This window comes from Aedes aegypti, chromosome 3, assembly GCF_002204515.2.
Source record: "Aedes aegypti strain LVP_AGWG chromosome 3, AaegL5.0 Primary Assembly, whole genome shotgun sequence".
In the NCBI taxonomy this organism is placed as follows: Eukaryota; Metazoa; Arthropoda; class Insecta; order Diptera; family Culicidae; genus Aedes; species Aedes aegypti.
Genome location: NC_035109.1, coordinates 256,928,475 through 256,954,836, shown reverse-complemented (window position 1 = coordinate 256,954,836; position 26,362 = coordinate 256,928,475). Strand labels below are relative to the sequence as shown.

At 35.6% G+C, this 26,362-nt stretch overlaps 2 protein-coding genes across 7 annotated transcripts in view; one reads left to right on the top strand and one right to left on the bottom strand.

Annotated features, from left to right (window-relative positions):
• LOC5575335 (AT-rich interactive domain-containing protein 5B) overlaps positions 1 to 26,362 on the bottom strand; it is an 88,659-nt gene that overhangs the window by 16,850 nt on the left and 45,447 nt on the right. For all 6 annotated transcript variants that reach the window (XM_021853808.1, XM_021853805.1, XM_021853806.1 and 3 more), the window contains exons 3-5: positions 25,805 to 26,244; positions 20,027 to 20,216; positions 4,317 to 4,518 (exon numbers count right to left, since the gene is read on the bottom strand). In XM_021853808.1, the coding sequence (XP_021709500.1) occupies positions 4,317 to 4,518; positions 20,027 to 20,216; positions 25,805 to 26,244 (832 nt within the window). The remainder of the gene's footprint in view (positions 1 to 4,316; positions 4,519 to 20,026; positions 20,217 to 25,804; positions 26,245 to 26,362) is intronic.
• Positions 3,246 to 4,247, top strand: LOC5575336. Its single transcript, XM_001655664.2, has 2 exons — positions 3,246 to 3,841; positions 3,996 to 4,247. The coding sequence occupies exons 1-2, from the start codon at positions 3,549 to 3,551 to the stop codon at positions 4,036 to 4,038; spliced, it is 336 nt and encodes a 111-aa protein (XP_001655714.1). The 5' UTR covers positions 3,246 to 3,548; the 3' UTR covers positions 4,039 to 4,247.

Here is a 26,362-nt window from a genome sequence, read left to right as displayed (position 1 = left end):
CGTCGAATTGGATACTCTGTACAGACGAGCAGAAAATCACAGCGTTTACCTAAAATTCAAGAGCCAAACAGCATTCAAGCAAGCGTTGGAGAACAATGGGCATCCACTCCGCTTTGAATATGCGAATGGAACAACAGTGATGGTGCAAACATCAGATGCGGAGGGCAACTTCCAATACGTTCGAGTGTGTGAACTGCCACCGGAGCTACCCGATAAAGAAATATCGCTGGTGCTAGGAAAGTACGGAGAAGTTAAACGTGTGGTACGTGAGAAGTTTCCTTATGGTCTTGGGTTGGACATATTCAACGGTGTTCGTGGGGTACACATGAACGTGAAGCATGAGATACCACCGGCTCTTTATTTCCTCAATTGGAGAGGTAATGTCTTTTATGCTGGGAACAAGGAAAAATGTTTTATTTGTGCCCAAGAAGGACACAAAATGAGCGTCTGTCCCAAGAAAAAGACCCAACGTCCTAATATGGACGAGGAAATGAAGGAACCAAGCACCTATGCTGGAGTGGTGAAGGAGAATACGTCGATGGATAAAGAGAAGGCAATGGAAGTTTTGGAGATCGAGGTTTTAGAAACTGAAAGCATTGAATCGGAAGAAGCATGTACGGGAATGCAGGAAAACGAGAAAGTAGTGGAACCCAAGCCTGAACCGGTGCCTATAAGATTTTGGAGGTCCAATGGGAAAACTTATACGCAATATGCAGGGATTGCAAAGATTAGAGTGGAAGACGAAACGGAACCGCAGAAAAAAACGGGACTTGGAGGCCAAGTCGTCAAGGAGTGTAAAGCAGAGAAGCTCTTCCCTACTATCTACTATCGGTTCAAAGTCCGATACATAAGATTAGTTCACTTGTTAGTTTGATTATAGTTTTTTTTAATTAAATTGTATAAAACAATATAATTTAAAAGATCATCGGCTCCGTGAAGTGTTAAACACGCATGAGCCTAATAAATAAACAATTAGAAAAAAAAAATCGAGATGTAGAATATCGAGATATGGAGAGTCGACTGTATCTCTAAGAATACTTAACCAATTTGTATGATTTTTTTCAGAGCAGCTCCTTATTACATTGTATAGCCCACAAATTATTGTTTCGATAAGTGGACACTAAACAAAATGGCCGCCTAAGACATTTTATATGGAAAATGTCGGTCCCCCAAGGGACATTGGAATATCTTTAAAACCAGATTACCAATCATCAATAAAGAGTTTTTTGAGAACTTGTGAAAAAATGGTGCAAAAATACCGAGAAACAAAAAAGTTGTTGCGATTTGAATGTTTTTCATGTGGTAAAAAAGAAGCTGCCGGTAGAGGGGTTGAGAAGGATGTCGTTATCCTATTAGGGCACTTTAAGGTATACGAAAAGCGAGATTATACAACATACAAAAGCTCGACAATTGAAATATTAATAAAACCATCATTTCGAAGTTGAGAAATTTATTTATGTTTCACATGATATTTTAACCTCAGTAAAAAAAGATCAAACATGATAACAATACATAAGTGTGAACTCTCAGCTAATTTTGCTCTCATTAAACTCTGCAGGGGTCTTATAATTTAAAACAAAATTTGCATGGCAGCTTGAATAAAGCTGTGTGAAACCCGCTGAAACTTACAGTGTTTTCACGAATCAGTCTGAGAACTACAGCTTCGAAAATCATACGAATCTACTGTAAAGTTTTACCGAAGGAAAAAGAAGACATCATCTTTCAGACACGAATGCACCAAGCGGTGTAAAGTGTCTCTAATAAAAAAATCATATGAAATGCTTATTGGAAATAAAAAATAAACCTTATATCGAACCACGAACATCGAGATCAGAGAGCCCATGATTTACTCACACACTTATCGACGCTACGAATATCTACTTTGTTAAGGTGAAGATACACCAAAGCCAAACCTCGAACTTTCAAGAGCACAAATCTAGAGAACCTGACAATTGTTCGTGTTGAAAATCTAATCGATTGGTCACCACCAGCGAGTGACCAGCGAGTAGCATTTTCAGCACAAACGGTTGTCTGGTTCTCTAGATTTGTGCTCTTGAAAATTCGAGGTTTGGCTTCGATGCATCTTCACGTTAAGTTGTTCGTTCTTGATGATGATGGTTCATTATACGATCTTATGATTTTCATAAAAGTTTTCTTTTGAAGTATTTCGTAAAAACGACCACATGAAAATCTTGAGCGTAGTATCCTCAGTGTAGTGATGAATTTCAAAAATTTACCCTTTTTTCGGCAGGGTGTTGAAACCTAACCCTACTCCCTGATTACGCCACTGATTTGGAGATAAACACCACCAGCAGTTCAAAATAATATCTTCGAATATTACAAGCATTGAAAAAAGATGGTCTTTTGAGTAAATTTAATATTTTTAATCACCCGCATTAAAAATATTAAATTTACTCAAAAGACCATCATTTTTCAATGCTTGTAATATTCGAAGATATTATTTTGAACTGCTGGTGGTGTTTATCTCCAAATCAGTGGCGTAATCAGGGAGTAGGGTTAGGTTTTAACAAACCCTGCCGAAAAAAGGGTAAATTTTTGAAATTCATCACTACACTGAGGATACTACGCTCAAGATTTTTATGTGGTCGTTTTTATGAAATACTTCAACAGAAAACTTTTATGAAAATCATAAGATCGTCATCTTGTGCCGAAGTGATATACTGACCGAGGATAAAACAGCTGTTTTTTAAAGTGTTATTCACTTTTAGAAACTTTGGATTATTGGAGGTTAAAGAAATAATGTAAAAAATAGGGATGATCACCATTTTTGCTAAAATATGAATGTTTAAGTACACACTAAAAAATTTAATGATGGTATTTGAACTTAAAAATATGCCATTCTTGTGAATTTTTGAAACCCGAACAATAGTCAGTTCAATGTGACGGAAAGTTACGTCATTTGTTACTTAAATTCACGTAATTTCACATGTTTTAATATGCCGTGCACATATGAGGTAAATTTCAATGTTTTTTTCCTAAGTGTGCAGGTTTAAGTCGGACTCATCCTTAGGTTGCTCATCTTGCCCCGTCGTCTACCCCTAACTGATAAATCGCTACACACACGGTTAACGATCTCTCAGTTTTATTGCGCTCGCAGGTTGACGTTGTAGCGTTAGTTTGTTAAGAACAAACTTGAATGAGCACAAAGCGTATGGTTTTGCAGATAACTTGGATTTTCATACACTGCCAAGAAAAGACCAGCTCAGATAGAGGAATTCCCAGAACGTTTCACGGAACGCAACTGGTGCCACAGTTGTCCGTGACACAAATACGAGTAAAAAATATTGCATTATTACTATTTATGCAACAAAGTGTTTATTTTGAAAAGTTTTGTGTATTGCAAATTTTTGAAAAAATAAGGCGCACCCTAGTGCTCAAATACCAAACCATTTCGCAGTGCTCGATTTTGCCGCGTTAGCCAAACTTAAACTGTAACAGAGAACGCCATCGCAACTAAGTCTAGTCAGTGGCGAGAACACCAACCATTCGCATTCCTCTGTTAGTTAGTGCTCGTGCAAGCGGTCTACATGTCGCGGCTGGATACTATGAATGTGCATCTGCCATGCTTTCGGTGGCTACTGGTGCTAAGTTTGGTCAGTGCATTCCTACCCCCCGCACCGGCTTCTATTTTCTACTCCGGCCACACACTTCCGGTGCCGATACATCGAACCTACTACGAATCCGCCGGCGAACAGCGATTGACCGGCAACCGATTCGAAGTTAGTGTCATAGTACAGGAGGACATTCTCGAAAGAAAACAGTGCGAGTGCATTCCAAAGTATCTATGTCGCTCGCCACGTAATATCATAATTTTGCAATCGTAAGTACAAATCTACACAAGACAATCGCTGAAAACACTCCGCGACTAAATAACTGTCAGTGTTTGATGCATGTTATTTATAGTAATGATCAATATTTACTCCAAAACGTCTCATTTCGGTTCTCTTCTTTCTGTGTGACTTTTCTTTCCACAGGCGAGATTGCCATCATCATGAAAAAGTCTGCTGTGAAACATGAGAGGTGCTCCGACAGAAACCATAACTCGAATTTGGCTCGGAGTAAATCTCGAGAAGTCGGTGATTTAGTCTCGAGTGTAAAACGATCACTAAACAATGCATGTGTTTCTACTCAACGTCAATGTTCTGTTTTGGTTAGGCGGTTACTCGTGAAGCGTTAATGTGAATTTGTTCTCCGTTTTCGAAATAAAAAACAAGTGTTAATGTGAAGGGTAACGATTTTTCGTTGGGTATCTGTGAAAGTTCATAAATTTAAGTGAAGCAATTCAATCTACTTACCGGCATGCTTTTCCTTGTCTATTTCTCCAAAGTCCAGCGATGCATGCTTACTGAGAAAACGAGTCGTGTTCATCGCGTCCTTTGCACTATGTTTGTTGTACGTCGTCCGAAGGCCCCAGTTCCACTCCAACTCGGGTGTTACCCACGTTAGCAGATCGTCCGCTCGCAGAATGACTTTATCGGAAATGGCCAGCACTTCGTCCTGCAAAGAATAGAATAATAGAACATTTAGTTAATTATGTTAATTGTAGTTAATTGTATGTAGTCTTCTTAAAATCTTATGTGGGATTACTTAGACATTCGGTGTTAAGATATTCCTACAAATCTTGGAACAAGTATAGTAATCTTGAGCTGCACTTACTTATACTATACTTTGTAAAAAAAAACGAACTCAAAATGTAATAACTGCGTCTTGGACATCTCCCGCCAGCATCTTATATAAACCGCACATATAGAGCGACTCGAAATTATGGTAAAGCATGTAGTTCATGAAAATCTTAACTCAATGGCGATTCAGATGACATATATGACATAACAATATAGACAAATATCAACATTATGTTGTGATGTTATGTACATCAACATATATATATATATGTATATATATATATATATATATATATAGATATATATATATATATATACATATATATATATATATATATATACATATATATATATATATATATATATATATATATATATATATATATATATATATATATACATATATATATATATATATATATATATATATATATATATATATATATATATATATATATATATATATATATATATATATATATATATATATATATATATATATATATATATATATATATAATTATTTATGGATACAGATATTATTATAAATATTGAAGGCACTTGAGGAGTACTTTGAATGATCTAGATTATAGAAAAAAAAAACATACGAAAAGTTATCTTGAAGCTAAGCGAATCCCAAATTAGTGTTTCAAAATGAGAAATAAAATACGACACCTTTTCGACTCATTGATACCTCACAGTATTTTGAAAAAAAAAAGTCAACATTGAAGGTAAAAGCAGATAATTAGTTCTTTAGGGGAAACCCCTGCTTTTAATTTTCAAATCAACGACTATTTTTGTTTAAAATATTGTTTCAACATCTTACATACAGCTGTTTTTTTTCATACAGCTTAAAAATCAAATCAGTTTAAGTTATTTAAAATAAGCAAAAGTCCACACAAGAAAGAGAGAATACAGTTCATAGCATAGCATAGTACATGTCAATGGTTGCTACTCCGTGATCGACCGGAACTGGTAAGAATTGCACTTCGATCTAAATGAAATAAGGGATATTTCGGTTTACTCTCGAAGTGCGGAATAGAGAAGATAGAATAGAGAGAACAGAGTTTATACATGATAAACCATATAGAGCTCGAATCATGTGTGCCTATATTGGACCGCACTGTAATTAGAGTCAACGGTTAACTTACGATGAAAGTTTGACTTTTATATTAAACAGAATGCTTAATTATTATTATCTGAATTAGCGTGGCTTTCAGCTATTGGCCGTCTTCAAGAATGCAGTATAATGAATTTTTACCTTAACCTCTTCATAAAATAGATCTATAAAAAATAAGAAAAATTAAGTATTTGTTCAATAATTTTAGGTACGCTTTTGGAAGATCCCGTTTCTCATCAAAACCCTCTCGGGATTTATATTAGAATCTTCTCAGGATTCTCATCAGAATACTCTCCGTAATCTTATCTTTCAAATTTTTCATCAGAACCTTTTTTACGATACTTATTAGATTTGTTCCAGCATTCTCATCAGAATCTTCTTGGAACTGTCATCAGAATCATCTCCGGGTTCTCTTCACAATCTTCTCAAAATTCTCATCAGAAACCTCTCATTAAAATTCTCTCCGATTCTCACCAGAATCTTTCCAGGATTCTCATCAGAATCTTTTCAGGATTTTTCAGGATTCTCATCAGAATCTTTCCAGGATTCTCAGCAGAATCCTTTCTTGATTTTTAGCAGAATTCTTGCAAAACTGTCATCAGATTCCTTCCTGGATTCTCGTTCCAGGATTCTCATTAAAATACATCTAGAATTCTCATTATAATCCTTTCAAGAATCTCAGCTGAATTCTGAAGGATTATCATCAGAAACCAGTATTTTCGTTATAATCCTTTCTGCATTCTCATCATTATCATTCCACGATTCTTAACAAAACCTTCATGGATTCTAATCAAAAACCTTTCAGGGATCTCATCAGAAACCCGGATTTCAATCAAATGTTTTCCAATATTCTCATTTGGAATGTCACCAGAATACCCCAAGGATTATCTTAAGAATGGGTAGGTTATACAAGATCGCATAATGAAAGTTCTGGCCTCCTATATCTAAACATGTCAAATGGTCAAGTGATTATTTTGATTAAAAAATAGTCCACATTTGATCGATAGACTTAATACATACTATGCTAATATATATTCACATAAATACGTTAGAAATATATTGAAATTTAACCGAGAATCACTCTTGGAATAGGGGATGTACACTAAATACTTGTAGATACATTTGAAGGTGCAACTAATCCCCTGCACAAAGCCGTTTAAATTTCGAGGATTGGTCAATTGAGTAAAAGATATGAGCGAAAAAGTGCAACAAGGGCGTCCACGTCTTTGAAGGGTTAACTGAGAGCCGTTTTTGCCAAAGTTGCCGCTTGGCATCCGTATGATACTCTATGCTTTGAGAACAGTGTTACCAAACATTTAGCCGCATCGTGTCAAGGAGTGTGGCTTCGTACCCGCTTCAGTCCGGAAAACTTTTTATCAGAAACGTACAGCATTGGACAAATTATTTGCAACTTTTTCGATTTTCCATACAAAATGACCAACTTTGGTAAGCTAGATCTCAGATATTTATGGACCGATTTGAATGAAATTTTCAAAGAATATCAAATATAACTTGAATTTTGACATACATTTTTGATTAATTTTTCCAGTCTCGAGTTTATAAGTAATAACGGTTTAACTAAAGTGTAATTTTCGACGAAAAATTCAAAACTATTTATCTCAAAATCTTATAACCCTACACAAGAACTCAGCAAACTTGTTAATCTCGTTAAAATCTCCAAGATACCAATATCCTTCAATATGTTTATTTGTAAAAAAATGTCATTCATAAAAAATCGTCAAAAAATTCCCTTTAGTCAAACCGTTAATGCTTTTGAACTTGTGATTGGAAAAATCACACAAAAATATATGTAGAAATTAAAGTTATGTTTGATGTTCTGCCAAAATTTCATTCAAATCGGTCCACAAATAACCGAGATATAGCCTACCAAAGTTGGCCATTTTGTAAAAAAAATCGAAAAAAGTTGCAAATGTTTTGTCCAATACTGTATGTGTATGTGTGTATGGACACTTTTTGAACCACAATAATCACTTGACCATCTGACGTGTACAGATATAAGAGGCCGGAACTTTCTTAACGCGTTCTCAACAATTTTTCAAATTCCGGATTTCAACACCAGAGCTATTGAACAAAACCTAAAATGGTATCTATACGTCCAGAATAATTAAAATTTACCCACAACAGTTTTATTTTGCTGCGTCTTAAAAAATTCTTTAAGAAAATATTCTGGTCCGCTTTTTTATAACATTGGTGGTAACGTGCAATAAGCGACAAAATAAATATGTGTAGAATCCCTATTTGAAAAACTACTTAGTCATTGATGTCAAAGCATGAAATCATAGCCAATTTTTTTATTGATGTGTTATCTTTGAAAATCATCGAATAACTAATCAATAACAAAATGTACTTTCATGGTAATTTTGTTTTATTCGATTAAAAAATACTAAATAACATAAAACATCTATTGAATAACAAATATTACAATCATAGTAAAATATGTTTGTATGCCAGCACATAAAATATAATTGATTTAGTTAGTTCTGGCGATACCCACACCAGGCTTGGGAACTGTGACCACTATTTACCACAGCTCATCGATTCTGCCAGTCAACCAAAACACAAAGCAGCAGCAGTATCAATTCGCGATGACGAAGGCAATTACCACAGTTGACCCTATGCGCGAAGCTCCGATTTCTTTACATGACAAAGCATAGGAAGTCAATTTTCAAATGCTTCTAAAAAATCAATACATAATTTAATTAAATTCTGTTAAGTGTATGGGGTTAGATTTATGATAAGCTATAGAATCCGTAGAATATTGAGGAAAACAATATTAAATCAAAATAATGTGTCTATAATGTAGCCCATCAAAAGCTTATCAACATATACTGAAAATATTTTAAAAGATTGTAATTAAGCTTATATAAGCATTTGAAATTTCACTTCCTATACCTTGCCGGGTGGAATTTTTGACGCTTCACGCACAGAGTAAACTTTTTCCAGATGGCAGCACCGTAGCTTCGTTAGAGCGAATACCATCAGGCGTTGCGCTGCCAACGGTTCACACACTGCTTGAATGTTTTTGTCTTTCCGCTATGATCGTTTTCGGTAGAGTTTTCATTCCCGGGAACATTTCCCGGGAATTGTGATTTCCCGGGATTCCCGTTTCCCGGGAAATGATTTTCTGTTTCCCGGGATTCCCGTATTTCCCGGGTAGCTTTATAAAAAAAAAGAAATTACTATCTATTTTCAAACAAAACCCATCGCACCATTTACTTATCATATAATTCTAACCAATGAACTCACTTCATCACTAGTTGTATTTCGATGCTGATTTTTTGTTTTTTTTTTGTAATGAAATAGTTGTTCATAAAATAGATATCGTTTTTGACGAACTTTGCTATATAAGATAAAGGAATTTTCAAGGGATCTTTTCTATGAATTAAGTAGGCTTATAAAGTTTTCATTGATGTAACAGTCACAATTTTCAATATAAAGACTCTAGTTGAATCAAGAATACAATCCACGAAGACTTTTGCCTAATGCTATAAACTTTGTTGTTCTGAAGTCTAGCGTTTGAAATGAAGCTATCATTTCTTTAAAGAAACATGAATAAATTACTCATGAAGAAGAGAAATAACCAACAAATAAAATACATATAGGGTCGAAGAAGTCGCATGACTAAGAACAAATATTCGAATAAAATCGAAAAATAAAGCCAGTGGAATTGTTTTTACGTCTGAAAGCTCTTAATCACGGTTTTGTAAAATAAATACTCAAAAAATACGAAAACATTTTTTTTGCGTTTATTGCGCTTGTGCTACTTTAGCCTATAATACAAAGTAAAATACAAATCAAATCCGTGTTTTTTACAAAACTTTTACATTTTTGCTTTAAAAAGTGGATCAAAAGCTTTTGATTGATGTAAAAACTACTATAGGAACAATAGGTGTTCTATAGATGCAAAGGAGCTTAAATAATAAGCAAAACTATGTTTCGATCATTTTTTTTTAACAAAATCGAGTTGTGTATCAATGGTGCTAAGGTAAATGATTCCTGTTAAAAATGTTTTGCAACGATTTGTAGCACAACGGCCGTAAAATGCTACTAGTGCGACTATAGATGACTGTCTACTAAGGGAACACCGACCCTACACGAAATACAAATAATTTGAAAAATAAAATTCCACCAAATTTGCTTTTTTTTTACGTTTTTCAGAATTTCCCGGGATCCCGGGATTTCCCGGGAAATGGTAATTTTATTTCCCGTTTCCCGGGAAATTTGAAAACTCTAGTTTTCGGGCAGCCATCTCGAGGTGAATGATTGAAAAAAATGTTAAATAATTCAATCGCTAATATTTCGCTTGTTTTTCCAACTAATTGAAATCTATTAGCGCTAATAGCAAGAGCACAATCATTCCGTTGTGATACATATAAACAAGTTCAATTTCATGCTGCCTTTATCGAGCAAAAATCAAAAATCGTGTCATTTCGAATTCGGGTTTGAAAAAACGTTAGGAAGAAGAAGATTACAGTTTTGAAGAGCCGTGATATTTTTTTTGTTTTGAACGGTCATGGTTTGCTTTGGATTTTGATGGTCGTGTAGAAAAATGTGAATGTATGTATGTGGAAAAATGTGAATGTATGAATGTGAGGTGGTAAATGTTTGCTACAGTACATTTCCCATCCCTGACCCACACAAAATCTACAAAGTGTAGTTTGAAGTCTCATGAATAAAAATTAATAAAAAATTACAAATTAGTTTTTATGGTATAAAAATTAAAAAAATATCTTACTGCAACAATGAACAAACATCAAAAATAAAAATAAAAAAAAGTTGTTTCAGAATATGAATTGTTACAACTAAATGTACCACTATCTTGATCTGATTTAGTTATTGTTTTCTTACCAAAACCATAATAATAAATCATAATATTATTTCTTTTTGTTACTGGTTTGTTGTTACAATTGTAAAATAAGATATATTTTATGTTATAAAAACTGAGTTAGTATTTTTGTTTGTTTTAATTATTATTTTAAATAAACAAATAACTAATTTTGACATTCAATCTTTCTACCATTAACTTATAACTTATAGTTGTTTACATTGATTTCATATTAAGACTCACTATTATAGAAACGCCCCTGTATAACTGGTGCAAAGGTTAAAAAGTTATGGTTTTTAACTTTTTTTACTATTTTCTTACTAAATATCAACATTTTTTATTATGTAAAGAGACATGTTAAAAAAATACACACAAAAATAAAAATTGTCTGTAACACGCGTAAAAATTGCGTTACCATATTATTGGACACACACTACCACTGGATCAGCCACCCTATGTATATCACTCTTGAGCATGAGCATGAGCATATATGACCGTACAATTCGTAGTTGCTACTCCGTGATTGACTAGAGCAATCGAAGTTGCACAGGGAATTAATGAATGGGGCTTGGGATTAGCTAACCATTCTTCAATGTGCACAAATCGAGAGCTCAAATTATAAAAGTCAATAACAGCGCCGGCCACGTCCTTACGGTCATCGGGGAAGGGAAGGAATGTTAGATAGACAACCGTTGTTACTAGAGACCGAAGAATCTTCTGCATCTCCACAGTTGTCATGGAAAGGATATTGGGTTAGTGGGATAAGGTAAAGATCTGGGAGTCACCAGCGATTGGTGATGCGATCCATGATACATTCACGCCTAACCCGTTTAACGCCTAACAAGTGTTCATCGCTCACTCTCGCAATAGCAAGCGATATGATCAACAGATCAAACACTACTAACGCGATCCGTGCCACTATTTATACATGCCACGCGAGCGACGCGCAACACGATTGATCCTGCTCACACCACCCGCCCCCGCAGGAGCAAGTAACGCGAGCAAAGGATCAAACACTACTCCACAACAAACAATTCGACAATAGTAGCCACCCTATGTATATCACTCTTTCGCATTAACAACAGCAGCGCCAAACGGCGTTTGTCGACCTGAAACGTACAATAGTCTAAGCACCGACCAATGTCGACCGATGGTGTGAATCTTTGCTCTGCGGCCGATATTGCGATACTTTACAGTGGAGGGGGTAGTAAGCAGATCAAACAGACAGAGAATCCATCAGCAAAAGAAGCTCAGCATATGTTCTTCCTACTGTACTTAACGATTGCAGCAAGGGTTATGAAAAAAAAGGAAAACTCACACACAACGATATTCTAGTGGTTTGAATAATATGTCTTATTATTGCATTATGCAAGATTTTCAAATAGTGTAGAATGTTTTTAACCTTTTATATGCCTACACCTTAAAATTTGTTCAGAACATCTATTTTCCAAAAAAAAAAAAAAAAAATCCTAATAGGATCAGTAGATGAGTTTGCATTTTAAAGCGCGAGTCGTAACCATCAAGAATTATTAATATTGAATTATTTGCATGGGCATCACTGCTGCCCAATCACTCGTGAATGATGAGCTTATGCACGATAGGCGCAGATCTCAACAAGTGGAATGTGGCATATATGGCAAGAAAATAAATTGTTTCCACTAATTTTATCGCCACACCAACAAACCGAACGGCTCGTAATCTTTCCTTATCACTTTCCTCCGTTTTACATCCGATGTGGGCGTGAGTGTAGTAAGACAGCAGTGTTGCTATATATTGGTTGCCGTGAATATGTAACAAAACATAACCCCGTCTCAGCACAGCCACCAATTTCGAATCAGCAAGCATATCGCGTAGCAGTGACTACAAGTGGTGCTTTAATTCAAACACTTATTCCAGCAGACGAGTTAAGGCTAAGCAATGGTAGGGCGTAAACTTCGCTACCGTCTTGCACCAATTTTCGGACACATTTGATAAACTGCCGAAAACGCACGGAAGAGAGATGAATGGAACAAAATAATAACGCCGTTTTGATCTCTTTCAGAGATTTCTAATGAGCTCTTGTAAAAATATGCAAAATTCTGCTAATCGCAAAGTTCAATATAAATTCGCTCTTGATAATTTTGATTTATATAGATGTATGTTATTTTTGAGAAAAAAAAAATCAAACAGGAAACGTTTGGTAGAGGTCTAATATCTATCATAATTTAGGATGATACCTATATTTCAAATAAAAAAAATTGAATGCTTTTGAGTGTATAGAAGAATACTACAGTCAACCCTCCATGAGTCGATATTGAAGAGACTATCGACTCATGGGTATATCGAGTCATGGAACAGCAATGCTGTGGAAAGCTGTTTAAGGGGACCATCATTTGATTTTTCGTATGGTTCCATGAGTCGATATCGAGTAATGGAACATCGACTCATGAAGGTTTAACTGTATAAGCAAACTAAACATTTTTTCGAAAATTTTAAGCAATCTTTTTTTTTTTGACATAAACCGGAAGAAATTCTGCTGTTTAACAACATTTTGTGCTAGAATATGTAAAATTTATACTATCCGGACATAGCGACCGGACGGTATTAACCCGTATCGTATGCAGTTATAGAGCTATAGCAGGTTTACGATGACAGACCAGCGATCATTATCCGGTTTGGAGTAGAGCTGAGTGTGGTTCGCGTGTGTATTTTTTTTCTCTCTTTCACACTTCTTAGGTACCTACCGAGTTTGGCATTGAAATTTCTCGTGGCTGTTTTAGTTCTTCTCCTTCGTTTCCGTTGTTATTTGACTAAGCTCGATGGTGTGCTTTCGATATGGTCAAGCTTAATTTATGAAGTTGTTCTAATGACTAATTTTTCTTGAGTTGGACGTATTTTTGTTTATCGAACATAGGTAGTGCCAATTTTCTACTTGAAAAATATTAACTGAATAGATACACTTAAATTAATGTGTTAAAAAATTGTAACGCTGCAGTACAACAATAGATAAATGGTTTATTCTTCATTCGATGCACTGCCTAGGAAGGCATTGCAACATGTGAACAAGATATATTACTGGACAGAATAAAGTACGCATTAACACATTTTCATACAAAATTGTCAAGTTTAGAGGTACGGTTCTCGGCTCCTAGTGCTCTGGTTGACCTGAAATTTCCACTGCGAGCAATGCAAAAAAAAATCACAAAACAGGAACTTCACAAAATTTCAAAAACAGATTTTGAAGTTATTGTAAATCCGACCATTTTGAAAAAAATGACATGGACGGACCAAATTTGGAAATTTTTGAAAACAATCAGTTTTACTAAAAATAGTATTTCACAAACTTCCTAGTGTTATCATATTGAATAAATTTTCAGAAGTACTATTTCTCTCAATATTCTCATTTAAAAGTTATTTCGTATTCAAAATTTAGTATTTTTCACAACTTTCAAGTTGTTTGCAGGCTGCTTTCGTCAACTATTCAAGCCTCCAAACTTGATAATTGTGTATGGAACAACGACCAATGTGTAATTTATTCTGTTCATTACAGTAGTTAACATACTCTAAAGTGATGACTTGGGGTTTGATAGAAGGGGTCAACCAACAACACCTAACGCTGCTAACGTCATGTGAATGCATAGCAGGTTCCGCTTCTTTAGATTTGTGTCGAAAATTACTTTGACATTGAACGGCGTGTGTGCAGAATGAGTTAAGGTTTTTTTTTTTTCTGCATAATATACATAACATCACTGAACACTGCTTGTGATTTGAAGAATGATCGACGGTATGTAGTGGATATGCACGATGTGTAGTAAAGACCTTGAGCAAATAGATCGATCCGATTGCACTTTTTAATGAAACCAATGAAACGGTTTTTCATGACTAATTCTACATAATTTTCATAATCCGATACAGTGTTTCACAAGCGACTTAAATCTTTTTAATATACCATATTGACCATTTCGGACAGATTAAAAAAATTAATTTTAAGTTCGCACTTAAAATGTTTAATTTTTTTCGAATAAAAAGTTCTCTCTTTGGAGTCGCGTTACAATCCAAGGTAGAAGTATCAATTATCGCCATAATAGTTGTTAGTGGCTGTTTGTGGCTTAAAAAATAATAAAATCGACCGGAAAAAATATAAAAAAAATAGGGAAACAATACACTGGATTTCAGCATAGCATCACCCTTTATTTGAAATTAAACTCTAACGTCATGCGCAAATGCAATCTAAGAATAAAAACAAATTATTATTCAGTGTGAAACATGAACTAATCTTCTTCTTCTTGGCATTACGTCCCCAGTGGGGTCGAGCCTGCTTCTCAGCTTATTTTTTAATGAGCACTTCCACAGTTATTAACTGAGAGCTTTCTTTGCCATTTTCGCATTCGTATATCGTGTGGCAAATACGATGATACTATATGCCCAGGGAAGTCAAGGAAATTACCAATACGAAAAAATCCTGGACCGACCGGGAATCGAAGCTATGGACAGCATGACTTTGCTTTGTAACCGCGGACTATAACCACTGGGCTAAGGAAGGCCCTTATATGTGTGGAAACTTATGTGTTACTTAAGTATCTGATGAAATCTAAATTATATGATATTCTTAGTAAGGGGCCGTCATACAAATTATTTTTTTATACAAAAAATCTTACTTTGGGAGAACGGGGGTCTTAAAGACTGCAAAAATTGTCTTACGTAATTAATGGACAACCACTAACATATTAGTTACATTTCCGATAAGACAATTGATAAGTAGCGGTACATTTCTTATATTAGCGTATTATAACTGAATGCAAATGCTATCATTATCAAAACAAAAGACACTTTATCTCCATCCACAAATATAACATTTCTTCCCATTACCAACGAAAACCAGTCAACAAATGTACAATGCAAGCGAAATGAAAAAAAAGCGAACAAAATAAATATTAAATAAATCACCCTGCGTGTCATGTGCACAAGCAGGTCTTCTTTCTGCGATCTTGACTGGTCGTTCGTTCGTTCGTTGTTGCTTTGCTAGTATCGCTACACGCTTGAAAACATGTTCGCATAGTTGAGTTCGCATTCCTATAACCTGAATGGAAGAATTGAAATGTGTACTTTTAAAAGTTCGTTAAATTTATAGGTTAAGATATTTTTTTTAATTCGAATAAAATTACGTAAAATATAATACAGGTCGAACTGGATCATCCGGAGTATCGATTTTTTTCACTCCGCTGTATCGAATCCGCCAGATAATCGAATCACTAAAAGAAAAATTAAAATCTGCGTCAAAAGAACTTAAATATTATCTTTTTTTGTTGTTTTATTTATATGGTGCAGTGGCGTAGCAAGAAATTGTCTGCAAAACCATTTATATTGTATATTCCAATACCAAATTATCTCAAAATTATGCAACAAAACTGAAAAACAAGAATATCAAAAAACAAAGTCGCCGGATAATTGATTTTCCGGATAATTCAGTCCGACCTGTATATATTTTATATTGTTTAGTCATAAAACATATGTTCAATTGTATTGTCACTAAAATATAAATGACATTTATTTGCCTCTCAATATTTCAAGCCATGGGTTAGTTTATCTCAGAACCAACGGTTTTACTTCCCTTTTGAAGGAAGTCGACCTCGGGATGGGTTTCGTCCCCTACATTTTTTACCTTTTTTTTATAAAATAAAAAAAAATTAATGAAAAATTTCAAGAAGTTTCTGAGCAATCGAATTGATCGGTAAAAAAGTTAAAAAGCGTCACGCGTAATTAGGTCGAAAAAAATTTGTGTAACATTTGTCTGTGCAGTATTTTAAGAGTATTTTAAGCGTGCACGCGCTTGAAGACGATACGTTAGCACACATGGGGTGAGAGTAACAAAACGGGAAGTGGCAAGAGCACGTTTATAATTTACCCCTGAAGCAGCGACGCAGTCCCGGGTCGCACCATTCGATTCATTTCCCTTTCACCACCAAATAAAAACTAGTTTTTAACTAATATTATCAATTATTTCAAACTTAGGAAAACGAAATATTTTGTTCGTAACGAGGTTTCCGGTCAAATGAACTATATTTTGAGGTTGTTTTGGATATAACTATAAATATTGTTGATTTGACAATATGCTTTACACAAATTATGTCACGCTGAATTTCAACTTTTTTGACCACCTCCCCCCCCCCCTTTGTCACGTTTTTTTGTATGAGTGCTCCGAAATTTTTGTAAGGCTTGTCACGCTTGGCTTGACCTCCCACCCCTCGGAGCGTGGCGTAATTTGTGCATGACCCCTTTGTTGTTAACAACTATATTTTTGATTGAAATTACAAACGTCAAACGTTTCAATTCAATTCAAATGATTACTCAGCATTTTGTTCTGGTTTATCAACACATTCGAAAAGGTCCGTTGCTGCTTTATCGACTTTAAAAAACAATTGCAAAAATCATTACTATTTAAAATTCGGCAAACATTGATTTTATACGTGGTCTCCTGTGTGAGCGCCGGTTATCTAATCACATACACTATTCCTCGCAAGTTAGAAATGAATAAATTTGTGAGCATGACTTGAAGGCTACAGATGTGAATGTTTTTGGGTAGTGGTAATTATGATAACCATAATTACGATAAGTACTTGTGCATTTGTTAATTACTTTAACTTACGCAAAAATAATTGAAGGAAATAAATTTACTTCAATATTCAATTTTGGCTATAAATGTTGTGTTGGAGTAAGTAAATTTTCTTTCTTTTTTGCGTTAATAAAAATAATTAATAGGATAGTACTCTCAACATAAACAAATTTTTCTTTTTGAAAAAAAAAAACGTAAAAGGTGTTCAAATAAAACAACGTTTACGCATAATCCAAACTTCAAGTGATAAAGTGAAAATTGCGTTCGAAATTTTCAATTTCTGCATGACACAATTTGTGCGTGACCTTTTATGCATCAGTTCAGTAGTAAAAAATCTACGCCGAAACCTGTATTCGCAAACTGCGCTCAATTTAGAGCTCGGTCATGAAATCGCGATGTGTTATTTGCAGTGCGCTCTCCGATTTCCTTCTTGTTCGTAACAACTTTTCATCCGCTATTTTCAGCCCATTATTGCTTTTGTTGTGTTTCTACTTTTGCGATATGAAAGGAGCTCGAAACTTTTAAGGTGATGGTGGTGGTGAAGATATTTGATGTGGAAACGTCGATGATGGTGATGACGACGATGTTAAGGCGGCGGCGGTCACTCGAAGAAGACTCAATTCGCCGGGGACATGGAGAAAAAGCCGAAGAAGCTTGTCGGGGAAGTTGGGGCTAAATGGAAATTTGCATGCATTTTTTACACAGAAATCCAGTAGGACATTATGTTTGTACATTTTTCTTTAATGTGAGCTATTTATAGCGCGAGCAAAATTGTGGAATTTTGCAATACTGAACAAATGTCAAATGTAAAAATTATTATGTTAAAGTTACACTGCAGTCGTAAAGCTATTATATTAGGGCTATTGCACAAATATAAATATACAAAAAAATGGAAAAATGCATAAAAGTTTGTTCAGTTGTCTAAAAAAATCGTAATGTTTGGGAATCAGCACTCCTCATATACAATTTCTTCGTTCGTTATTTCGTCTTCAAGAAATCTGAGAATTGCAAAACGATGTTTTTAAATCATTTTACGTTTAGAACAAAAGTGCTCATTACTCTTAAACAGTTGCTTAAAACTGCTTGATATTTTTACAACAGACTCTCATAAAAGTACTCTATTAAATGTAGTCTGAAATATGTACGTGGGTATAGCTAGATAAGCGAGATGTTCCATGGAAAACTGGAATTTATCCGAAATCAGATAACCAAAAATAATTATTTACTAGCGAACAAATTTTTATGTGTCGAAAAAATTGCTGCTAGTAGGAAGGTCAAATCATGTGATAATCGTCACATTTAACAGCTCATTAGTGCCATCTTGAACCGTCTTTTGCCTGCTTTACCTCCACATCACCACATGGATAGAAGAGCAAACTAGCATGAAAGGGCAAAAAATTCAAAACAGAGCACACTCGAAAGAGAGAGTGGGTAAGCAGATGATGAAGCATCAGTAGGTATATTTTGTTGCATTTTCTCGAGCTTTGGTACATGGTGTGATGTAATTATTAATAGCGAATAGTAATTTGCAAACGTCAGTCTTTTGAGGTAAGAATTAATTCAGAATCGTAAAAACTGTAATAGAAAAAGATTTAAATAAGGTAATTAATATCGATATCATGTTGATATATAATGCAGAACTAATATGTATTTTTAATTGCTCAAAAGAATATACTAAATTAGTTTTAGATTCTATATCAAAAACTTGCCTAATAATTTAAAAACGTCTTTCATAATAGAAATTAGCTAGAGCTAAATCGATACAGATAATTCTCCTAAACCACAGATCGAAAATTCATATTCTTATGACATGTCCCTTACATGATTTGTTGTTATTGATGTAACCAGATTGTTCACAACAAAAAGAATATTCTGATTTCTGAGCCACATTAAGCAATTTCAAACGATGATCAGTATTGAGAATAAGCTTTCAAACAGATTCCATAGTGAAGCCATCATTCATTGGCATGGATACATCCATGCGCGGCGAAGAAACGTTACAGGGTGGTCCATCTAACACGGTGCAACAAGGAGACGTAAAGAATTATATTATTACTTAGCTTTATTTTTGTGACTTTTTGCCCTTGACGAGGTCGCCGCTAAATATTACACTAACTACCTTTATCTTCAAGAGAGAAAACGTTTGAAACACGGAATAAATTAGTACCATATTTTATAAGTATCAGATAACTTGAATGATAATAATAATATTATCTATAAATTAGTGAAAACAAATTTTTTTATTAGTTAGTCAAATGATCTCGAAAATCTAAAGAACTATTTTGCTTTGTTTTTAATGCGTTGAACATTATTATCTGATAGACACACCCTGTTATCCTTCACTCCTACACCCAACACAACGAGATTGAGAGACAAGCACCGGTGGAGTCTCGGTGGGCTTAAATATGTATGGTAACATGGTTCAAAACGCACCGATTGGGTAAAATGGCTCGAATCAGATGAATTCAATTAGTGTTTAAATGGTCAACATATCGAGAAAACGATACAAATCCTAAAAGTGGTATTTTGTACCGCATTCCCCTACATCATAAGCAATTTTCACTGCTAGTTTGTCGATATGACGAAGCTTCTGATGGCAAAATAGAATGTCTACGTGCGCTGTATCATTATGTCCAGTAGTCTGCTGTTAATCATTCAGGAGGACCGTAACGGTGATTAGTTGTGGACGAGTTTATATGCGTTTTAAATGGTTGACCCCATTCTATCAAGCGGAATGCACTTAGACAAATGAAAATCGTCAACTTTTGTGGCAGAAACTCCCAACAATCTATATAATTATGTTTTTTTTTTCTGTCTTGACTTACCTCTCCATGACAGTTTCGGCCGGACGGCGTGTTTTCAGGCAGGAAATATAACCGAAGGGCAATCAAAAGGCATTGCTCGTTTCGATCCTTCCAGACCATCCGCAGCTCGGCGAGGCACGCTATTGGTGAGTCCGACCATGGTCGCACGGGGAAGCAATCGCCCAGAGCCAGCACCATCGGCTTTGGATTTCTGTGATAACGAGAGAAAAAAATAGATTAGATGTACTGAAATTTAAAAACAACATCTAGAGAAATATAGGGTAAGAATGGGCAAGATGGCAAGGATCCCCATATCTTCCCATATATAAACATACAGAACATACACTTAAACTATATTTTTAAAACCAAGGGGCGAAATGGGTCACCTATTGTTATATTTGTTCTCTGATTTCTCTGATCAAATATGCAATACTCAAAATTAGTACGCATATGACTTCAAAACGCAAATGGTTATACATATCTCGAAAACTTATTCAAACAGTCTCAAGTCAGAAAAGTCAACAAACTTACTTTATCGATCCTACGTGTTTCGCAGACGAAATTCTACACGTTTCGCTTTAAACACACTATTTTTTTCACTTTTAAAGCATTTAATTTCCCGATTTACAAAACGGCTTAAATAAGATTCTCAACTTTCGAAATCTAACCGCTACTTTCGCCGCTCCGTTGTAAGGAGAGACAAAGTGACTTAAACACGAATCAAAACAAACCACTACTTGAGTCGATTTTACACTGGTGCACGTCGAAAGTAAATGAATGAAACGGCTTAACATTTTTTCATAAAGGTTTTGTAAGAAATAATACAAACTATCTAGTTTTTTAAATGCGAGCTGGTTGTTTGCAAAATTTAAGTGATGTATACGGCAAAAACATGGTGAAAAGTTGATTCATTGTAATACAGTTTTAGAAGGCTACAACCTTCTTCCTAATAAATTTCCTCCAAAACTTATAAAAGTTACTTACGTCGATTTGAAAAAGTAATCGAGATATGTCGATTGTTCGATACATCCTCAAGGCCAGTGGTCACCAATCTGCGGCTCGCCGGCTACATGCGACCTCTAGACAGGTTTTGTGCGGCCCGCGAACTGATTGTCAAAGTTGGTATGATTTGGCCCACATGATATGATTTTTTGATGATATGGATTGATTATGAGCATTCCTGTATGTCAAACTACCAGAAATAAAAAGAAAATCATCTGTTTTTCTGATTGCTTCAGTCTCAGAACTCAGCTTAAGAGGGTTGATAAAAAAGCCCAAAAAAATCACAGCTTTCTCAGAATTGTAAGTTTTAAAATTTATGATACGACAATGAGAATTTCTCATAGTTTTTGATAATTCAGGAACGGATCTTTTTGTTAAACAGTAGTTATCTTAGTTTGTTGAAAAAAAAGTTCTATTGAGAACCCAGACAACCAAAGTGTACGTATAACGAAATAATCAGGAGGCTTTGTATGTGCAAAATTTCACTTATTAGATGTCGCGAAAAGGCCTTCTACGTACAAAAGTGGAGGCGGTATACGTGCATATATTATGTGATGAAGAATAGCATACAATGCGAGTGTATAAATTTTCTACCGAACTAACCTGCGATCTTATGCGACTTAACTTATGATAACAAATGTTGATTTGACAGCTGCTATGGATTGATTCGACTTACTTTGTACGAGTGTGCGGGGCGAAACAAAATGTACAAATGAACTCAGAAAAAAGCGTGTTATGCGAGGACACTCATCAATCTAACGGTTTCATCCACCTTGTTTTGCGGGTTTGATATAACTTGTATGAATTAAGGTTTTATTACGTGAACTTCCATGCGACTTCTGGTTGTCTGGGAAGGCATTCTTAAAATTAGGTTTAATTCATTACTTTGGCGTATTTTATTTTCAAGTTTCTTACTGAAACAAACGCTTTGATCGTGAATTGTAGCCAATTGTGAGCTGAATCCCGTCAAATATCACGCACTTTCAAGTTTCTTCGAGCTCAGGGAATCACAGCTTTTTTAAAATTCTAAAATACTTACTGGGCTGTTTGTCACCATATTTTGCTAGACCTAAAAAATCCTCTAACTCGTAAATAACTAATATTTGATTGAATCCCTATCTATCACGAAGACTGAGATTTCTTAGTTTGCAATTATTATTAGCAGTCAACATAACTGCCAAAACAAATGAAGAAACCTCTCTTTACCCATTCCCCATCTCGCCCCTTCTTATCCTAAGAAATTTAAAATTGCACATGTACGAGAAGTGTGCCTCTTTTTTTCAATGATGAATAATTATATAGAGAAAGCTAATAGAGACTTTGTCGTAATTTTGGTATAAAATCTAAAATCGTCGAATATTAACTAAAAACCACGATACTCACAGTACTGACTTGGATATCTCAAAATAACATTCAAAATTTACAACACCTGGACCCTTTGCGTACTATCAACTTCCTAACATGAAATCAACACTCAAACCAAACTTATTAATAATTCCTATCGAAATCTACCGAGGGAACATCATTAGGCAGCAATTTCAGGAAAACATATTTGGTATGAAGTTCTGCATTACAGTTATCTAACGTTCAAGAATCCGTCATCGTAATCAGGGTCATCATCGAAACTTCAAGAGCAGTTTTTCTCTTCAAATCTGATTCTTTTCGACGGAAATTTGTTCACTGTGTTTCGGTTGGATAATAGAACACATTTTTATTTAAACTTTCATGATTTTAAACGAAAAAAAAATGCTTTTGAAAATTCTCAAATTGATAACGGATCCTGTCCCTTTTTTATCCAAAAAGTCGAAAAAGGTTGCGTGTTTTAAATGCGCAATGTTACGTAAAGACATGAAATTGCTGTCTGACTAGAGTTTCCAGTGAGCAGGGTTGGGAAAAAATCTGAAATTAATTCTACAGTAGTCAAACAAAGCCAATCACAGTCAGCGAAGCCATTAACATCCGCACTGGGACATAGCCGGCTACTCAGCATAGTGTTCTAATGAGCACTTTCACAGTTATTAACTAAGAGCTTTCTTTGCCTAAGTTGCCATTTCCGCATTCGTATATCGTGTGGCAGGTACGATGATACTTTATGCCCAGGGAAATCAAGGAAATTTCCATTACGAAAAGATCCTGGACCGACTGGGGATCGAATCCAGACACCTTCAGCATGGCTTTGTTTTGTAGCCGCGGACTCTAACCACTTGGCTAGGGAAGGCTATTTATTATTTCTGTTCCTATAGTAGCTTACATTTTACGCAAGGCCCCTGGGAGTGAAATATCGATTGTGTTGTTCACACATATGGCCCTCTGTTAAAACAAATTTTCAACTTCTATTCTTTCGTCGCTCGCTTGCGATTCTATCCATCTTGTCATTTCATTACTTACTCATTTCCACTCTGGGTAAAAGTATTGCATTTACCGAAAAAAGCCAATAAATTTTCATAATAATAAAGTCATGCGGTGATTAAACCTTATAGCATAGCATAGCATAGCATAGACTGACTGTACATGTCAATGGTTGCTACTCCGTGATTGATCGGAACTGGTAAGAATTGCACTACGATCCAAATGAATAAGGGATGAGAGTTTCCGCTTACTCTCGAAGTGCAATTTTAGCAGATCTAATATTATTGATCAATAACGGCGCCGGCCAAGTCCTTACAGTCAGTTGGGATGGGGAAGGAATGTTAGGGTGTAATGATTGTTGCTTCTAGAGACCGAGAATACCTCTGCATCTCCACAATCACCACGGGAAGGGTGTTTATTAGTGAGGGAGGAAAAGATCTGGGAGTCACCTCTGGTCGGTGATGCGATCCATGGACAAGGGAAATATACGACTTGTATTTAAAGCTAGTTTTGTATTTTTGTCTCGAGAAGTTTTTGGAAAAAATACGTCAACATCTATAATGTCGAACAATTCAAAAGACGTTTTTATTAATGACGAAAACTGAAAATTGCATGTATATATTTTAACTTATATGAAACAGGAATAATGCCGACACTTGTAGTGACGAACCATACATAGTTTGTTTGAAAATTACATATGAGTATTACTGTGCATTTTGTCTCGATATGGTAGAAGTTTTAGAAAATACGTCAACATTCACAATGTCGAACAATTCAAAAGATAATTTTTACTTATGTCATAAAGAGAAAAATATATGTATATTCAAATTGTATAAGAAAAAATCATAATGTCGACACCTATAGTGACAAACCATACAAAGTTTGTTTTAATATTACATAAAAGTTACGCTTTCAAGTAAATTTGTGTTATCATAAGCATGAAACGAACTCACCAGTTGGTAATCCATTCTCGACTGAACACAAAACTGACACTGTCAGCAAAACTTCTTGGCGTTCCGAAAACAAACCGTCTTGCTTGGGCCTTCCCAAATACCTACCCAGCAAGACGCTCAAAAACAGGAAAAAAAATGATCGGACGACGAAAACACTCGCGAATCCGTCAGCAAAATCAATCGGACGACGCAAATCCGAACTGTCCTGCTTGGGCTTCACGAAGCACTACCCAGCAAGACGCTCCAAAACAGGGGGAAAAAAATTCTCCGGCAACGAAAACGCACGAATCCGTCAGCAAAATCAATCGGACGACGCAAAACCGAACTGTCCTGCTTGGGCTTCACGAAGCATTCTCATGCGGTGATTAAACCTTACAAATGAAAAATAAATAATCTTTATGTCCCATCGTTGTAACGCTAAAATGTGCAGTCATACATTTTTTACAGATTTGAAACAAAAGCATGAAACGAGCTCACCAATAGATTCTTCATCCTTGACTGAGCAGCCACAATCTAATTTCAGCTTCACTTAACACTTACTGAGAAACAAATCACTGCGAAGACGCGAAAAAATAACACGAATCCTTGGGCTTTCACAAAGCACTGCCCAGCAAAACGCGCAAACCGAGGGAAAAAAATCCGATCCTGCGACACTCCGGAAAAAAGACTCATGCTTGCTCTGGCTTCACAAATCGCACTCTAAAATTTCAGTCAGCTGGATATTCCGGAAATTTTGCCATGTATGGCAAATATGCAAATGGAAAAGTTTAATCTAAGTTATTTGAATCTGCACTGAAAACCGGACCATAAATATGTTAGCATAGAACACCAAACACCACTGAAGTATTAGTTTTTTAAAATATAATAAATCGATTTAATAGCATTCATTAAAAATTGAATAGTATTAGCTAGGAATAATTTTGTCCTCAGCAAATTTGTTCAAATCTGTGCTTTCTTTTTTTTCAGCATAAATGTTTTTACTTTAGTAGGGGCCTGCCTTAGCCGAGTGGTTAGAGTGCGCGGCTACAAAGCAAAGCCATGCTAAAGGTGTCTGGGTTCGATTCCCGGTCGGTCCAGGATCTTTTCGTAATGGAAATTTCCTTGACTTCCCTGGGCATAGAGTATAATCGTACCTGCCACACGATATACGAATGCGAAAATGGCAATTTAGGCAAAGAAAGCTCTCAGTTAGTAACTGTGGAAGTGCTCATAAGAACACTAAGCTGAGAAGCCGGCTCTGTCCCACTGGGGACGTTAATGCCAAGAAGAAGAAGTTTTCACTTTAGTGCTTTCGCTCTATGTCTATCAATAAGTTAAACATCAATGATCAATTTAATATATTTGTTCGTTCTTGTACATTGGAAAGTCTTCATATCAATCAACTTAGGCACCCGCCAAACGAACGCTCGAAACTCTATAAAACCATTTCCCCACCCTTCATCGTCACCCATTCGAGACTTCCCCTTAAATTCCCAGAGCATATCGCAATACTTACTCTTTTTCCGCTGGCGTGGCATTACATAAATTATTCACACCGGTCGCGGTGCTGTTATTTTCACTGACACATTTTCGTTGCGTCTGTTTTGGCTTTGCGTTTGCGTTGGTTTGCGTTTTGCTGTTATTATTGTTGTTGCTACTGCTGCTGCTACTGTCGGAACTATTGCTACTTTGACTGGCGGTTTTGTGACTCTGACCGGAAGGTACGGTCACCGATGGAACCGTCCCCGTCGCTGTGGACAACGGGGTTGCTGCTGTGGATGATGGTTGCGACTCGGTTGATAACGAGGATGTCGATGGACAGGACACGGACACGCTTGTCGCACCCGTCGGAGCGGTGGATGCAACTGCCGACAGAGAGTCCCGGCTGGGAAATGTGATTTTGACGCCCTTGTAGAACGTGTAATTTCCACGATAAGCACATGCTCCACCGACGACCTGCGGAAGTTGAAGAATGGAAAAGAATAATTAGATTAGCAAATTACAGGAATAGATTAATTGTTTTACGTAGTGAGCGATTAGATGTAACTGGGTCTTACACATCTAATAGGAATAA

Coding starts and splice junctions, on each gene's coding strand:
- LOC5575336 (XM_001655664.2), top strand. CDS start 3,549: ATGTCGCGGCTGGATACTATGAATGTGCATCTGCCATGCTTTCGGTGG. Junction 3,842..3,995: donor AATATCATAATTTTGCAATC/GTAAGTACAAAT, acceptor TTCTTTCCACAG/GCGAGATTGCCATCATCATG.